Source organism: Grampus griseus (genome assembly GCF_964374135.1).
Source record: "Grampus griseus genome assembly, chromosome: 20".
Lineage (NCBI taxonomy): Eukaryota > Metazoa > Chordata > Mammalia > Artiodactyla > Delphinidae > Grampus > Grampus griseus.
Genome location: NC_139014.1, coordinates 27,601,233 through 27,620,084, shown reverse-complemented (window position 1 = coordinate 27,620,084; position 18,852 = coordinate 27,601,233). Strand labels below are relative to the sequence as shown.

Here is an 18,852-nt window from a genome sequence, read left to right as displayed (position 1 = left end):
TGAGATACTGGTAGAATTCATATGTGAAAACAACTTTGATTCCAAAGTAAATCTATAATATGATGTTATATAATATTGTACATCAAGATTTGGCATGTAGAAAATACAGTCTCCATCTAAGATACTTTTTACTAGATGAATGAAATGTCATATAAAATTAACCAAGAAGGTTCTTTTCTCTCTGCTAACAGAAAACAATTTAATGTAATGGTCCTAATATATTATTTCAATTAAAGACAACTTAAGACGTTTCAGAATTACATTTTAGTTCCATTTCATTGAAAACAAAGAGATGAAACTAACTCATGTGCATGTTTTCTTTTATGTGAATCTCATCTGATTATTCTCATAACCACTAACAAACAATCATGTTAAGTAACGGGGTTTTCTCTTTTTGTCCGAAAGGGAAGAAAGTGAAAACAAAGAGAAAATTATGTGATTCATAAACACATTAACATATCTAATCATTAGAGCCAAAATAAGTTGTTTAGATTACATGGACATATCAGAAATTATGTATGATACAATAGACACATATCCTCATACTGTGAGGAAAAGTTTTTATTAAAATACTTCAAATTAATCTTCAATACCATGACTTGCTCTTTTAAAATAATTATGGACCTATATTCTAGCATATGCTACAGCTAAATTTTAAAATGTATATTATATATACAGCATTTCAAATATTAATTTATAAATGCTACTAGGCAAAAAAAGGTTGTTTATAAAGGCCTAAATGTAATTTAAACAACAACCAGATGGAACTAAAAAAAAAAACGAAACAGGGCTTCCCTGGTGGCGCAGTGGTTGAGAGTCTGCCTGCCGATGCAGGGGACACGGGTTCGTGCCCCAATCCAGGAAGATCCCACATGCCGCGGAGCGGCTGGGCCCGTGAGCCATGGCCGCTGAGCCTGCGCGCCCGGAGCCTGTGCTCCGCAACGGGAGAGGCCACAACAGTGATAGGCCCACGTACCGCAAAAAAAAAAAAAAAAAAAAAAAAAAAAAGAAACATACATATGTATTATTTTACTGTAGCTACGTTCCATGGAAACTTGATTATGAACTCAGAAATGGTTAAGGCTCTTTAACAAAAATGATCTGGATAGATATCCTCAAACACCTCTACTCTTTAAAGAAGAGAAAATTGAGGCTACAGAAGTTAAAGAAAATGGCAGCTCAAACAGCCAGCCAACGACAAAGCCAGAACTCAAAACCAGGACTATCTCCAAACCACTATCCAGTATTGCCTTGTAATCTATTCCTGTTACTACCTGTGATCTCACACACTTCATGAATTCAGTACACAAATGCATACTGGGAAGGAGAAATGAAAACCGTAATAGTGTATCCTAATAAATACTTAAATAAAATAATCAGCAAAGCCATTTGCTGAATTCAAGCAAAATGATATAACTTACAGCTGACTGAAACCAAGAAAAAGCCACAAATCAATTGTAACTGTTTTGTTTAGTGCTAAAAACTCAAACTGCAGTGATTATAAAACACATTAGTGCTCCTCAATTAGCAGCCAAACATTTATTTCAATAATTCACAAGAAATGACTTACACAAAGTCTGTTAGAGTGTTGTCAAGAAAGCCTCTGAAGGACCAACAAAACCAGGCGCCACAGTATATTGATGTCAAAAGCGGGCCAGGAAGCCTGATTAACCTCTGAGATGCTTCAGCTGATGTACTTACTCCATTAATGCTAATGGAGATGCTCCCACTTAAACGGAGCTATCCCTTTATGAAAGGAATGCCTTTCAGGTTTAAAGTCTTTAATTGTTTATCCTCCCTGTTTGCCCTTGAGCTAATTATTTCATGCTCTTATACCAATGAAAAGGAATAAAACTAAAATAACTGGAGCACACAGAAAGTGGAAGTAACATACCAAAGCAAACCACAAGATAAAGGGAAAAGTTAATAGAAGAGAACTAGGAAAAAAACTCCAGAAAGAGGGGAAAAAGAGTAGCATATTTCAGCGTTAAAGGCTAATATTACAGAAAGAGTTAATGATGCTTCTAAAAAAAAAAAAAAACAACTTAGGACTATTGGTTGGGTCTTCTTATCAGTGGACAAAAAATTAAACCCAAAATTTAACAGTCATCAAATCTTTACTTTGTATAGTAAGTAACATGACGGTACTATCTATCATAGCTCATTAACTTTCAAATAAGGTCTAACGCAGGGTGTGAGAGAGGGGTGCTGGAAGCTTTCTACATTAGTAAAGACCTTTGCCTCTAGGAGAAATTTGTTTCCATGTTAGAGTCATATCAGCGAGCACTAGTGTCCTCACAATCTGAAGAATATTACAAGAATATTCACATAACTAATCTGTACTGTAAAGTGCTGAACATAAGACTATAACGAATGTGTCAGATAATCTACTGTGACCAAAAATTCAAATGACCATGGTTCTTATTCTGTTCTGTTGCAGACAGATTTGCCAAAGGGTCACTAGTCATCTTTAACCTTTCTCAGGCCATATCAGCTGTCCTCCCTATCCATTAGGACTAATGGTGCTGCTTTCACAAAAGCTGTTAGTTGTCATTAAGAAGTTATCAGATAACAGGAGAAAACAGAGGCATTTTTATTAAATCAATTTACAACGCTGGGGTTAAAACACATTAAAAGGAAAAATCAAATAAAACAGTTATAAGGTAACTAGAATATATGGACCAAGATTTAATAAATATTTCAAAATAATCCAATTTGAACAATTTCAATATTAAACTTCTTCCTTCAATACGACCTCAGAGAATTTTTCACTATTATATTCTTTATAAGGAAAGCCAAATTATTTGGAAAGATGAATTTTAAGTGCTATTTGAAAATCCAGGGGAAAAAAAAAGATTATTTCCTCTAAAGAGATCCAAACACATATACAATTAATATAATTTATACTTACAATTGTAATGTAAGACATAAAAGAGAATTAAAAATTTAATAATTATTCCTTCTATATAACAATGTGGTTAACCTATATGAAGCCACATGAGAAGCTATCAGAGAACAATATTAATGATTACTCTGTCAAAGGAAGTGTAGCATTCTTTTTTTTCCAAATTCATTATTACATTTATTCCATTATTGAATTCATTTATTGACTGCTACATATTGGGTTTACAGAAATGAACAAAATATAGTCCCCGAGCTCAAGGAATTCACCATCTAGTGGGAGAGACTAATAAACTGACAATCATAAACAATTATACACACACACATATGTTACCAAACCAGGTTCATCTTGCCCAACACACAGGAAGCCAAAAAGCTGAGACATCGAGGTTTGTAGCAAAGAGAAGTTTTCTTCACAATATAGCCAAGCAAGAAGACAGGAGAACAAATCTCAAATGCACCTCCCTGAAGGCAAAGGGCTCAGGGTATTTATGTGATAAAGAATAAAGAAGCAGGGCGGTCTGAGGTGTGGGGAGTGTGGGAAGCGTGGGGGAAAATGATTTGGAAAAAATGTACAGGCATAACAAAGCTACAGGTCTCTGCACATTCAAAAGGTCATGGAGCAGACCCTTGCACAGGCCCAGGTGAAGGGTAGGTGGCCCCATCCAGTCTTTTTTTCTTTTTCAATAAAAGTGTTTCTTTCATTTTTTTTAACTTTACTTTTTTTATACAGCTGGTTCTTATTAGTTATCTATTTTATACATATTAGTGTACACATGTCAATCCCAATCGCCCAATTCACACCACCACCTCCCCACCCCACTATCCCCGTGTGGTGTCCATCCGTTTTTTCTCTACATCTGTGTCTCTACTGCTGCCTTGCAAACCGGTTCATTTGTACCATTTTTCTAGATTCCACATATATGCATTAATATATTTGTTTTCCTCTTTCTGACTTCACTCCGTATGACAGTCTCTAGATCCATCCACGTCTCAACAAATGACCCAATTTCGTTCCTTTTTATGGCTGAGTAATATTCCATTGTATATATGTACCACATCTTCTTTATCTATTCATCTGTCGATGGACACTTACGTTGCTTCCATGACCTGGGTATTGTATATAGTGCTGCAATGTACATTGGGGTGCATGTGTCTTTTTGAATTATGGTTTTCTCTGGGTATATGCCCAGTAGTGGGATTGCTGGGTCATATGGTAATTCTATTTTTAGTTTTTTAAGGAACCTCCATACTGTTCTCCATAGTGGCTATATCAATTTACATTCCCACCAACAGTGCAAGAGGGTTCCCTTTTCTCCACACCCTCTCCAGCATTTGTTGTTTGTAGATTTTCTGATGATGCCCATTCTAACCAGTGTGAGGTGATACCTCATTGTAGTTTTGATTTGCATTTCTCTAATAATTAGTGATGTTGAGCAGCTTTTCATGTGCTTCTTGGCCATCTGTATGTCTTCTTTGGAGAAATGTCTATTTAGGTCTTCTGCCCATTTTTTGATTGGGTTGTTTGTTTTTTTAATATTGAGCTGCATGAGCTGTTTATATATTTTAGAGATTAATCCTTTGTCCACTGATTCATTTGCAAATATTTTCTCACATTCTGAGGGTTGTTTTTTCATATTGTTTATAGTTTCCTTTGCTGCGCAAAAACTTTTAAGTTTCATTAAGTCCGTTTGTCCATTTCCATTGTTTATTTTTGTTTTTATTTCCATTACTCAAGGAGGTGGATCAAAAAAGATCTTGCTGTGATTTATGTCAAAGAGTGTTCTTCCTACGCTTTCCTCTAAGAGTTTTATAGTGTCTGGTCTTACATTTAGGTCTTTAATCCATTTGGAGTTTATTTTTGTGTATGGTGTTAGGAAGTGTTCTAATTTCATTCTTTTACATGTAGCTGTCCAGATTTCCCAGCACCACTTATTGAAGAGGGTGTCTTTTGTCTATTGTATATCCTTGCCTCCTTTACTGAATATAAGGTGACCATACGTGTGTAGGTTTATGTCTGGGCTTTCTATCCTGTTCCATCGATCTGTATTTATGTTTTTATGCCAGTACCATATTGTCTTGCTTACTGTGGCTTTGTAGTATAGTCTGAAGTCAGGGAGTCAGATTCCTCCAGCTCCGTTTTTTTCCCTCAAAATTACTTTGGCTATTCAGGGTCTTTTGAGTCTCCATACAAATTTTAAGATTTTTTGTTCTAGTTCTGTAAAAAATGCCATTGGTAATTTGATAGGGATTGCACTGACTCCGTAGATTGCTTTGGGTAGAACAGTCATTTTCACAATATTGATTCTTCCAATCCAAGAACATGGTATATCTCTCCACCTGTTTGTATCATCTTTGATTTCTTTCACCAGTGTCTTATAGTTTTCTGAGTACAGGTCTTTTACCTCCTTAGGTAGGTTTATTCCTAGGTATTTTATTCTTTTTGTTGCAATGGTGAATGGGATTGTCTCCTTAATTTCTCTTTCTGATCTTTCGTTGTCAGTGTATAGGAATGCAAGAGATCTCTGTGCATTAATTCTGTATCCTGCAACTTTACCAAATTCATTGATTAGCTCTAGCAGCTTTCTGGTGGCATCTTTAGGATTCTCTATGTATAGTATCATGTCATCTGCAAATAGTGACAGTTTTACTTCTTCTTTTCCAATTTGTAGTCCTTTTATTTCTTTTTCTTCTCTAATTGCCATGGCTAGGACTTCTAAAACTATGTTGAATAACAGTGGCAAGAGTGGACATCTGTGTCTTGTTCCTGATCTTAGACGAAATGCTTTCAGTTTTTCACCACTGAGAATGATGTTTGCTGTGGGTTTGTCGTATATGGGCCTTTATTATGTTGAGGTAGGTTCCCTCTGTGCCCCCTTTCTGGAGAGTTTTTATCATAAATAGGTGTTGAACTTTGTCAAAAGCTTTTTCAGCATCTATTGATATGATCATATGGCTCTTATTCTTCAATTTATTAATATGGTATATCACACTGATTGATTTGCATAGATTTAAGAATCCTTGCATCCCTGGGATAAATCCCACTTGACCTTGGTGTATGATCCTTTTAATGTGTTGTTGGATTCTGTTTGCTAGTATTTTGTTGAGGATTTTTGCACCTATATTCGTCCGTGATATTGGTCTGTAATTTTTTTTGTTGTATCTTTTTCTGCTTTTGGTATCAGGGTGATGGTGGCCTAGTAGAATGAGTTTGGGAGTGTTTTAATAAATGTTTCAAAATAATCCAATTTGAACAATTTCAATATTAAAATTCTTCCTTCAATACGACCTCAGAGAATTTTCCACTATTATATTCTTCATAAGGAAAGCCAAATTATTTGGAAAGATGAATTTTAAGTGCTATTTGAAAATCCGGGGTGGGCAAAAAAGATTATTTCCTTGAAGGAGATCCAAGCACATATATAATTAATATAATTTATACTTACAATTATAATGTGAGGCATAAAAAAGAATTAAAAATTTAATAATTAATCCTTCTATATAACAAAGTGGTTAACCTATATGAAGCCACATGAGAAGCAGTCGTCAGAGAGAGAAAAATATTAATGATTACTCTGTCAAAGAAAGTGTAGTATTCTCTTAAGGAGCACATACTACATGGCTTTTTAAATATTCTCCATGTTATATATCTCATGGTAATATATCATATTACCTAGAAATTATTAAAATGGTAAGAAATAATAAGAAGAAATTTTATTTTCTATTTTCAGTAATGACAGGCTAGGTAAATCAGATCAATCCTACCAATGAAAACAAGTAGGAAAACCGGGGAGTTTATTTTTCTTTAATTCTGCTTGAAGTTACTGAATATTGAACAAAACAGTGATGAGTTACTAGGTCAAAATCCAAGAGAACAAGGAAATCCAGACATGTGAGCTGGTATTTAGGCCTAAATGCACAGGATGATTCTAGAGGGGGCTTCTAAGAGACTGAGTAGTGCTTTTGATAGACTTGTGGAACTAGGTAGTCATGTTCAAGGGGGTCTACTTTCCCTGCATGCTTTGGGTTGAAACATAAAGGGACATACAATAGAAATAAGAGTGAACCTGTAGTAATCAGGATCTTACAGCTATTTCAGGTGACCTTTATTTAAATAATTTAAGTAATCTCAATCTGTGAAACTGGATTAAGATGATCCAAGCCTAGATCTCAAACTCACATCTGTTTCTACAAATCTTTTTTAAAAATTCTAGCAAACAAGGAGTCAAGACATCATAAATGAGAACTAACAGTAAACAACAAAAACACAACTAAAAGGGAGCCAGATAGTGAAATGATCAGAAACAGACCATGTCTACTATGTTTAAATAGTTTGGCAATTTGAGAAAAACTGAATTCTAGAGAACCAGAAACTATCACTATTTACTAAAATGTTTTATCAATGCATATATGTTCGATTTTATCAAACGCTTTTGGTGCATATTGAGATAATTTGTATCATTTTCTCCTTTATTCTGCTAATGTGGCAAATTACACTCACTGATTTTGAGTAGTAAACCAGCCTTAATTGTGGAATTATCCCAAATGGATTATGACACATTATCCCTCTGTGTATTTTTTTTTTCTGCTAGTATTTTGTTTAGGATTTTTCCTATCTATGTTAATGAGCAAGACAGGACTATAGCTTTCCTTTTTCATAATGCTCTTGTTAAGTCTCAATATCAAGGTGATCTTAAATCATGAAACAAGATGAGGCATAACCTGACCTTTTTATTCTATAGAAGAGTTTTCATAATATTGCCATTGTTTATTCTTTTTTTTTAACTGAATTATAGTTGATTTACAAGATTGTGTTAGTTTCAGGTGTATGGCAAAGTGATTCCACTACATATTTTTTTTCAGATTATTTTCCATTATAGGTTATTACAAGATATTGAATATAGTTCCCTGTGCTATACAGTAAATCCTTATTGTTTATCTATGCCATTGTTTATTCATAAACATTAGATAGAATTCTCTGGAGAAGGTATCTAAATATGACAGTATCTTTGTGAGATTTTTCTTTCCTTAGCAAAGTTCTATATCCACTTAGACAACAAAGTACAGGAATTATAAGTGTACACCATGATAAATTTTCACAAGTGAACATACTAATATAACAGGAGTGTAATCTATAATATAACAGTAAAAATTATAAAGTAATATATTTATAACTACACTACTTAATTATGGAAGTCATTTTTATGTTCTTATCATGGAAAACTGGAACTAAGTCGGCTAAATAACACTGATGCTGCCTAATTACTCTGTTTCAGATTTCTCTTCACTGAAATAACCATAATTTTTTCATACAGAGGAGAAAAGTAAACCATTCTTATAAAGATTCTGAAATCTAAAATATATGGGGCTGTAAGCAAAAAGCCATTCAATAATTCCCTTTGAGTGAAAAATATGTAATGCTTCTCTCATCAAACCACATCATGTAAGCATTTGTGATCAGTCTTGAAGTATTTTTGTATTTGTTTTACATAAAACAGTGTGACCTTTGATTCCCTCCCTGTGGTTTGTTTTAAACTGTTGTTCTTTTCTGAATAGTTGTGCTTTCTATTACATGCTGTCATTTAGATTCACTATGTCATCCCTATTATTAGAATTGTTTTGTTGTATACTTCACAATTCAAAAGGATGGTGATTATAAGGATACCTTATAATCAGCATAAAGTTTACGAGCCATCATCATAATTAACCCTCGCACATACACAAAAAGAATTCACTTGACAAACATGCAGGGGGCAGCTCTGTGTGACATGAAAGGATCTTTGAATGTGCCAGGAATTTCGCTCAAGTTTTGTTAAGGAATGATATTTTTTTTTATGTCAAGAAGATTCATAAATGTTCAAAAATGCAAAGGGATGTCAGTATAGGTAGAATGATGCAAATCACACACATACACACACACACGCGCACACACACAAATCCAGAAGTTACTACTTAAAACATGTAAAGCTTCTTTCCAAAGTAATTAGATTACAGACTTTGACCTAGCTAACAGACTTAAATATTTTAAATTGGATAAATACAAACCTTATAATCATTACAATAGAATATAAAGTATGATTTAGGAAACTTAAGAGATTAAATACCTAATCATTTTAAGTCACCAGTTCTCTTGAGTGACAAAATAATTCTGACTTACTTAAGTTTGTTCGACCTTTGCAAATGAAAAGGGAACGTGATAATTACTCCACAAAATCGTACCTCCTAGAGACTACTGGATACTTACTTTAGCAGCACTAATGACTGTGGCAGTATAAGACTGAATGTTGTCTCCACAGGCTCCACCACGGGACTGATGACATCGAATCAACTGGAAAGAGAGAGAATGACCAGAAAGTTATTTCTATTAAACTGTTTAACTCTACAGGCTCTTAAGATAGAGCTTATTTACCATGCAGAATGATGGTGGTGGGTGGGAATGTTTGCATGAGTGTTTTCCAGACAAACAGCTAAAAGCCCTGCTGAGACACTTTTACCCCTTTTTATAATCTACTGGTGCCACTCAAGCAGTTTCATGCTCAAATACGATTTTTAATTACAAGATGAATAGTCTTTAAGAATTCATAAACTCTGAAATGGTAGGATTTGAGATCTGGCAGGCTTTCCACAAATAAATTTTAGAAACATAATCAAAGGACTTAGCCATGACTTCCTAACATTAAATATTTAACATGCTAACAAACTGGAGGTTTTGTCCTCTTAATTCCTACATAAAGATTGTAAAAGGAAACTTTAAAAAACAGACAAAAGAATGTGCCGTATTTCCATTTTCAATTGTGTTTGTGGGGAAGTGGCACAAATTATGCATAAATCAACTATGACACATAATAGCTGTCCACTTCAGAGGGCTCACCAGTTTTAACATTAGAATGAAAAAGACATGCCCTTATTCATAAATAAGTAAATCAAACTGTCAATTTCCAAAGTGAATCAGTAGTTTGACATGCATGATTCTCTCATGTGCTGAGCAATTAACCAAGACTAAATTCTCCACTGCTCCTACACTTCTAAATTTAAAGAAAAAATAGAAAGAAAAAGAAAGAAAAGAAGAAAGAGAAAGAACGAAAGGGAAATAAAAAAATCATTAGCCAGATTTTTACACTTAAAATTTTCAATAAAACGGCAATAGTAGACTATTAGAACAGCTCCACATTGTGATATGAATATGAATTCAGAACAAATCTTCCTCTCCCAAAATATAAAAACAAAAAAAATGTTCTATATAATTTAAAACCAGGTCACTTGATAAAGATTAATATGTGAAACTTTTATTCTTTTATTATAAAATCAAACTTTTCTTCATCACTGATTTGTATTTAAAAAAAAAAATCCCTTAAGACAATAGTGCTGTGGAATTTTCCAAATCGCAGGTGACTGGCAAATGTAGTTTCACACGGGAAAAGAGGGAGCTTGAAAAGTGATCACTTTAGCTAATAAAAAGAATCTCTCTCACTTACTCACCCAGTCACTCATTCATTCATTCACAAATACACATTTGAAGAATTATGAAAATTATCCCCTCTGCTGCCTTCTGAAGCATGTGCAAGGAAAGACATATCCTAGAAACACTATCTTTTCCCTGCTTCAGGTAATTAAAATAACCAAGGAAAACAAGCAATACTATCACCTTTTCAATTCATCTAAATCTGAGTCAGCATTTCTACATAAACATAACTAAGCCAGAAATTTCTTTAAAACTTAGACTCATTACAAAAGTTATATTTGCATCTCAGTACATCAAAATAAAAGATAAACCAGAAATTTCCATAGTGCAAAAATCTATCATGCCCAAATACCAGGAAATAATGGTAAGTGAAAAAAGCGACGTATAAAAGACCATGTATATAATGTTATCTTTGGGGAAATAAAGGGAAATATAAATATATCTATATAACATATGAGAAAATATATACGCATATAAATAAATATAAAGACAAATGTATACAATTATGTATCAAATGAAAACTGTAACAATGAAGGAAGGCAGAAAAAGGGGGATAAAGGACAAACTAAAATAACCTATGAACACAGTATTTGATTGCATACCTTCCATTTTAGGCAGTAATGAAAGCAGAGAAAATTGCAAGAAAATCCTGAACTCTTTGTAGTTGGTTTGATTTTTGCAGTGGTATGAGCAAGCAACTCTGTAATTACTTTTTGGCATTATAGGATTGAAGAAATGAAGAAAACGTGCCGATGTCATGGTCTCCTATCCAAAACAAAGGACATACAAATAGGAAACGGGGGACAAAAAGAGAGAATCCTGTGGAAATACCAATATGACCTCTTCATTTCCAAAATGTACATGTGTATATGAGTATACATGGGTGCACAAATATGCATATATGTATATTTGCCTCTTTATGTGTATAATAAGTGTGTGTGGATATATAACATGCATATTTCTAAACTTTGTCCACTGAAAGAGTCTAGAAGCAAAAATACGCCAGTAACAATGAACACATCTACTGGACAACAGCTTAGTATCTAATACCATTGCCCATTAAAAAGAAACAGTAAAATCAGAAGAAGATGATTCCAGGGCTGGGACAAGGCAAGTACAAGATGGACCTGGACTTATTCTTATGATAGCAAGTAAGGAAATTATTATTTTTTAATTTTGATGAAGCCACAACACAATGTCACAAGAAGCAGACTAAAGGGACTCTCATTGGTCAACTCTGGCATAATTTGAAAACCAAAATAATTAAAGACAGAAAAAAATTAAAAACTACTTAAAAAATAGGAATCATTAACCCCTATCAAAAATATAGAAACAGGAAGATTTAAAAAGAAGGGAAAGTTCTTGATTATGATAGAAAGCCAAATGCCTACAGGTAAATGTGTAGTGGGAAGTGGAAAACCATTAATTTGCAATCCTCATAGTAAAGACTGGTTCAGGCAGGAATCATCAATGGATGCTAAAATTAGGTAGGCTAAGATTTTGATAAAATGCAGGATATAAGCATGCTCTTTCCACATTATTAGCTACAAGAGGAAAAAATAGTACTTATTCAGTACAGAAACTGGACAAGACCTTGACAAAATTAGCATCACCAATAAAGGACAGACATATACCATGTGCCTCCAGATGTGACGCTGTGGGAAGTCCAGGACAGCACTCATACAATACTATAGTATTCCAGACAGAAATACATAACCCGAATATAATCAAGAGAAAACATCAAAACACTGAAAATAAAAAGCATTCTACTAAAAAGAATAAGGGGTAGATGTAGGGGGCTGTAGTCTTCAAAATTACCAATCCTGTAAAAGATAAAAAAAGAAGGGACACTCTTACAAGATATAATACCTGATCCTAGACTGGATCTGCACTATAGGAAAAAATTTTCTACAAATGATATGATAGGGTTAATTGACAAAATTGGAACATGGATGCTATAATAGATAAAAGTAGCTTATCAATATTAAATTGGCAGACTTCCCTGGTGGCGCAGTGGTTAAGAATCCGCCTGCCAATGCAGGGGACACAGGTTCAAGCACTGGTCCGGGAAGACCCCACATGCTGTGGAGCAACTACGTCCATGCACCACAACTACTGAGCCTGTGCTTTAGAGCCCGCGAGCCACAACTACTGAGCCCACATGCCACAACTACTGAAGTCCACGTGCCTAGAGCCTGTGCTCTGCAACAAGAGAAGCCACTGCAATAAGAAGCCCACGCACCACAACGAAGAGTAGTCCCTGCTCACAACTAGAGAAAGCCCGCGCGCAGCAACGAAGACCCAACGCAGCCAAAAATAAAATAAATAATTTTTTTAAAAATTAAATTGGCTGATAACTTAAGTATTCTGGGGTAATGTGATATATGCAACTTACTCTGAGATTGTTCAGAGGTCAACCTAAGTAAAGAGTACATGGGTGTACTTTATAACATTTGTACTCTATTAATTCTTGCAGGTTTTCTGCAAGTCTTCCAAGTTAAAAGTACACTTAAAAATACGCACTGAAAAACAAACACAATCAAGATAATATGGCCTCTTGGTTAAAACTGTAGTCAAAGAGCATTTTCACTGAAAGAAACTGTTGCTCCAAAATTTAATTTCTGCAGTTCCACACTCAGCCCAAATGCTACTACAATCAGAAACTGTTAACAAATACTAGCTCTTATGTAAATACCATGGAAACACATTTATCTGGAAATATTTCTTCCAAAGGATGGTACAACCATCTGATTAGTAAACTCCTTGTGAATGCCACTACACGTCCTGGTCTCCGTATATAACACTAGATATTACTGACACGTATCTCTACAAAGGCAAAGGCAAGACAAAGGCAAGACAACTGGCACACTTTGATGCTATGCATCTATGAAGGAAGTTTTTTCCATAAGAAAATAATATGTAACTATTTGCATAATACCTACAATCCTAAATGAGTAGTTTCCCACACATCACAATAAATCTGCAAGAGCCAAGGGACAATGTATTTATCTTCCTCTTGGAAGTCTTGGATGTCTCCGGCACTCAAAGAAATTTCCTACAGACATAATCATTAGAAGATACCATGATGTCAGCACACTGAATTGTATGCCTCTTGTCTTATTTGAAAAGAATGAATTTGAAAAGTGATATACTGGATAATCCAGAGAAAGAAGAGGGTAGAGTATAAATACAGCATTCACTAAAATGCAAAATACCTATATGTAGCGGACAGAATTCTGGAAAAAGCATCAAGGGATTCATCCAGAAAAATAAATTCCTCCAGTAGTTTCTTGATTTTGTGAATTCCAGAGGCTAGAGATATACTGTGGTTTCACCAAATAATTGTTGTACTTACCATATCCAGACTTGTGTCAAGAACGCTTCAATACATATTATTTCATATTATTCTCAATATACAGTAACCATACAAACAAGCAAAAAGGGAACAAAAAAATGATCTTCTTTGAAGTCTGTAATATTTTTTTAGGTTTCGTTCTATATTCATATGCAGGGCACTAAATGGCATAAAAAGGGATTTGCCCTTTGCTTTGAACTAGACATAAAAAAAGTTTCAATGTATAAATATAATACCTTCATTTACTATGATGACCTTAAGAGGTAAGTGAGATTGATAAATAACAACAAATGGCAGAACGCTTGTTTAGATTTAAATGTACACATACAGTTGAAGTCCATTAAATTATTCTATGCCTCAGGTTCCCAACCTACTACTAAAGACAGAAGTCATTCCTGCCTCCTGATTTCTAGCTCCACAGAAACTCCTGTGATGATATCAATGCTGTGATTTAAAATTAATGGAGTAAAGTTCTCTATATAAAACTAAGCCTGGAAAAGTAAGGCTGAGTCCAAATATTGATCCTGAGCAATAAGATCAGACAACTGGGTGCCCAATTAAAACAAAAACCAAACCAGAGAAAACAAACTAGTAAGTTAAACATTCATTATTGGTTGTTAATTACCTTTGGAAAACTCTTCAACACTTGCTCCATTACAAACATTCCAACACGGCCCTGCTTACCTTGTTTTCTGCATAAGCAAGCCAGCGGCTCCCAAGAGCAATAGGATTCATGTTGGGCCCGGGACAAGGGTAGCAGCCTGAAAATTTTCAAATGGCAATGTAAGAAATTTAATAATTTCCGTTGGTGCATCATATTTTGATGCCATAAAAACAGAATAATCAAATGCTTTTATTTTTTCAAGTCTCACATAAAATTCCCATAACCTAGTCATTATTTTAATAGCTAAAAGAGGTTCATTTTTTTCTCCTCTACAGTTTCCTTTGGGTTTTGACTCTGTTCCAATAAGAAATAAATCTGGGAAGAACTGGTATTCACTTTTCGCAAAAATTGGGCATTTTATACAGTTATTCCTGGAACAAGAGAGAGAAGCCAAGAAGAATCATTTAAAAATCATAAGCCTACAATTTCATAAGTCTAGCAAAACTGTTTAGAGAAGAAAGAGAAAGGATACAATTGGCTCAGGAATTTAAGGGCAAAGATAAGAAAGACATAACCCTAAAATAAAATGACAATAACAGGGGCAGGGTAGAACAAGTAACTTAGGTGTGGAGCTAATGGGGAGAAGTAATCAACAAAGGGTGCATCAGGAGATGTTGGGGAACTAATTTACATAATCCTATGCATTTACATTAAGCATTCAATTTCATTCTTCTTACTTTCAGCCCAGCCAAAAACAATCTAGTAGGTAGGATTATTTTGTGGTTCTCCAATTTCAAAAAAAAAATCACACATTCCTGACAGTGGTCACCAACACCATGGAAACACCAATGCCATCTTCCCGAACTCCACTAAACAAGACACAACACAATTCAGTCAAGTAAGTGATATCTGTCATCCGTGAGGTCTCATCTCCCCTTCTGACTATACCAATAAGGTCTCTGAGTATAATGTCCTCATCTGTCAGCTACACAAAATAATATTACAGGGTTTCACAAAACTGCTTTTAAGGGACTACTCAAAGGAGACTGCAGAATCAAAGAACACAAAAAGCCTAACCTAAAGAATTCCTTGTTTATCATTCCACAAGTATCTGGTTAATATTTTCACAAATGTTTTCCCCTAAAATGTACACTAGCGGATCAAACTGAGGTTATCTATTTCATAGTTTAGGTCTCAATTTGGAATCTAAACTTATACGAGACAGGTTTTTATAAAAATAACCTTTTCTTCCCATGACAAAAAACAAAACAATACAAACAAAGAAAAACAGCCAAATTGCATGAAACACATGAGCGTACCAGGAAAAAATAGCTAATCTGAATAGCATGAACAGCACACCTGAAAATACCTTACCCAGCAGAAAGTCTCAGTCTAGTGCTGATCCTAACAGGAATAGAGTTATCAATGAATGAATAACTACTTTGACAAGTACTGTCAAAAATAAAAATAGGCTTCCCTGGTGGCGCAGTGGTTGAGTGTCCGCCTGCCGATGCAGGGGACACAGGTTCGAGCCCTGGTCCGGGAAGATCCCACATGCCGCGGAGTGGCTAGGCCCGTGAGCCATGGTCGCTGAGCCTGCACGTCCGGGAGAGGCCACAACAGTGAGAGGCCCGCGTACCGCAAAAATAAATAAATGAATAAAATAAATAAAAAATAAATAAAATTTTTATGTTCTGTAATATATTTATTTATCTTTTTGCTTCTTTATTTTCTGTCTTCCTCCCACTTGATTAAGGTCGTGTTTGTGTCTTTTGTTCACAGTTAAATCTATACTGCTTAGAATAATACCTGAAAAATAGCTTAATAAATGTTTGAATAAATTAAACAATGCACCTAAATTAATCAAAGCATATGTATAAGACACACTTGCAAAAAAAAAAGTCATCTACAGAAGAAAAATTTTCAAATATTTTTCAAATATTGTGCTTGCCTATTCTTTAGGTTAGGCTTTTTGTGTTCATTTTAAAGCCATTTTTTAATAGAAATCTTCCTTAATTGTACATACATGCTTGCCTGAATTCAGAAAGCCTTTGAGTAGCAATCGTGGTGATTCTGAAATAGTAATGCCGTTGTGTTCACAGCCACTAGAGAAGCGCAAGTCGCTGTTGCTTTTGTTACTGCTAGTTTTCATTTCAGCTCCTTCAACTCCATCTACTTTGAGTTTTCTTTTTTCTTTTTTTTTTCGCCACACCGAGCAACCTGTGGGATCTTGGTTCCCTGACCAGGGACTGAACCCGGGCCCTCGGCACGGAGTCCTAACCACTAGACCACCAGGGAATTCCCTGAGTGTTCATTTTTAAAGAAGATGAAGATAATAATCCTAAGAGAAAATCCATATGTCATACAAAATATAAGATGTAAGTTTTCTAATGTTTCACTCATTGTTTAAAAACTTTTTTTGTATTTCAGGGTTTAAAGTGGTGTGTTTGGAATGTTTGGATTTCTGGAAAATCAGCTTCTGGGTAACTGTGATGTTACTATAATCACTGAAGGCATATTATGGACACATATTATGGACATATACATAGAAAAAAAGGTCCACTAATATAATACAAAGACAACACACTCTAATGTATATATCACACAGTATTTACAGAATAGATTTCATTATGACACCCACACCTAAATGTACTTTTTTCACACCAAAATGTACTTTTATATAAGTGTATATACATAGACCATATATACTTTCAGAACTGGAGAAATGAGCATAAACACTGTCTATAAGAAAATTTCCCCTTTTAAAATGTCATGAAAAAAATAACCAAATAAAAAACAGAAATAAATACCTGTGAATTGTGGCATTACATTAGAGGCAGCTAATCTCCTGAACTTTAAAGTCAACATAATCTAACTCAACCAACTCCGATAACTATTTGGCCTCAACAGATCCTAATAATATATAAGTATACCTGCCTTCCAAATACTAAAGAATACTAAGAAAAGATGTAGTTTACAATTCTCCATTTCACTTTTTGAGTCAATGTTTTTAGAAAGCTAGTGGATCTCAAGAATTATAGTGTATTGGAATGAAAGCAAATTGTTTTTCTGCTCTCCAAAAAACATTTTACAGCTGGAATCAGCAGACCATCAGCCTCTCAGCACTATCCCAACTTTATAAGCATGACTCCTTTAAAGATTAACCATTGCCTCCAGCTAAACTCTGAAAACAAGTGAAGAAAAAAGAAACAAAAAACAACAAAAAAAACACAACCCAAACCTCTATAATACTGGGACTAATTCTAACAAGGTTACAATGTTTGTGAACAAAGTAAAAGAGAGCTGGATATTTTAAAATATCAGGTTTCCAAATTTAAATAAAGGTAAAATCCACAAAAAGCATGCTACATGAAGATGATTCTATAACTAAAAGATTCTTGAGACTGATGCAATTTTACATGGCATCCTCCCAGAATGTTGGTCCTAGTGGGGAGAAGACCTGAACTCATTTTGAAAAACAAAGGATTTAACTACTCTCTGTAACACCCTGCCTTATTTTTCTTGGAAAAGACAACTCAAAAGATTTCAGACCTTTTTCGAAAAAACAGATGTCTGCATTTATGGTCAATTGGCTTTCAACAACGCTACCAAGACAAGTCAATGGGGAAAGAATAATCCTTTCAGCGAATGATGATAAGTCAACTGATATCCGCATGCAAACGAATGAAACTGAACCCTGGCCTCACACTACATACAAAGTCGAAATGAATCAAAGACTAAAGCTAATGTATTAACTTCCTGGAACAAACCATGGTAAATCTTCATAACCACAGGCAATGCTTTCTTAGATATGACACCAAAAGTACAAGTGATAAAAGAAAAAAATAGATAAATTAAACTTCATCAAAACTAAAATCTTTGTGCTTCAAACGACACCACCAAGAAACAGAAAAGACAACTCAGAGAATGGGAGTTGGGCAAAACATATATCTGATAACTGACTTGTATCTAAAATATAAACAGAACTAGTATAACTCAATAAAGACAAATAAATCAATGTAAAATTTGACAAAGAAGATAGAAGATGAGCATATGAAAAGATACTCAGCATCATTAGCCATAAGGAAATGCAAATCAAAAGAAAATGGTACTGATGAACCTAGTTGCAGGGCAGGAATAAAGAGGTAGATGTAGAGAATGGACTTGAGGACACGGGGTGGGAGGGCTAAGCTGGGGCGAAGTGAGAGTAGCATCGACATATATACACTACCGAATGTAGAACAGTTGGTTGGTGGGAAGCAGCAGCATAGCACAGGAAAATCGGCTAGGTACTGTGCGATGACCTAGAGGGGTGGGATAGGGAGGATGAGAGGGAGGCTCAAGAGGGAGGGGATATGGGGACACGTGTATGTGGCCGATTCGCTTTGTTGTGCAACAGAAGCTAACACAGTATTGTGAAGCAATTATACTCCAATAAAGATCTATCAAAACAAAGTATAAGGGACACTCTTGCACTGCTGGTGGGAATGTAAATTGGTACAGCCACTATGGAGAACAGTATGGAGGTTC

The 18,852-nt window shown here is 34.8% G+C and overlaps 1 protein-coding gene across 5 annotated transcripts in view; it reads right to left on the bottom strand.

Annotated features, from left to right (window-relative positions):
- The window catches only part of BCAS3 (BCAS3 microtubule associated cell migration factor), a 572,645-nt gene that overhangs the window by 414,246 nt on the left and 139,547 nt on the right, over positions 1-18,852 (bottom strand). For all 5 annotated transcript variants that reach the window (XM_082679094.1, XM_082679096.1, XM_082679097.1 and 2 more), the window contains exons 10-11: positions 14,403-14,479; positions 9,146-9,229 (exon numbers count right to left, since the gene is read on the bottom strand). In XM_082679094.1, the coding sequence (XP_082535220.1) occupies positions 9,146-9,229; positions 14,403-14,479 (161 nt within the window). The remainder of the gene's footprint in view (positions 1-9,145; positions 9,230-14,402; positions 14,480-18,852) is intronic.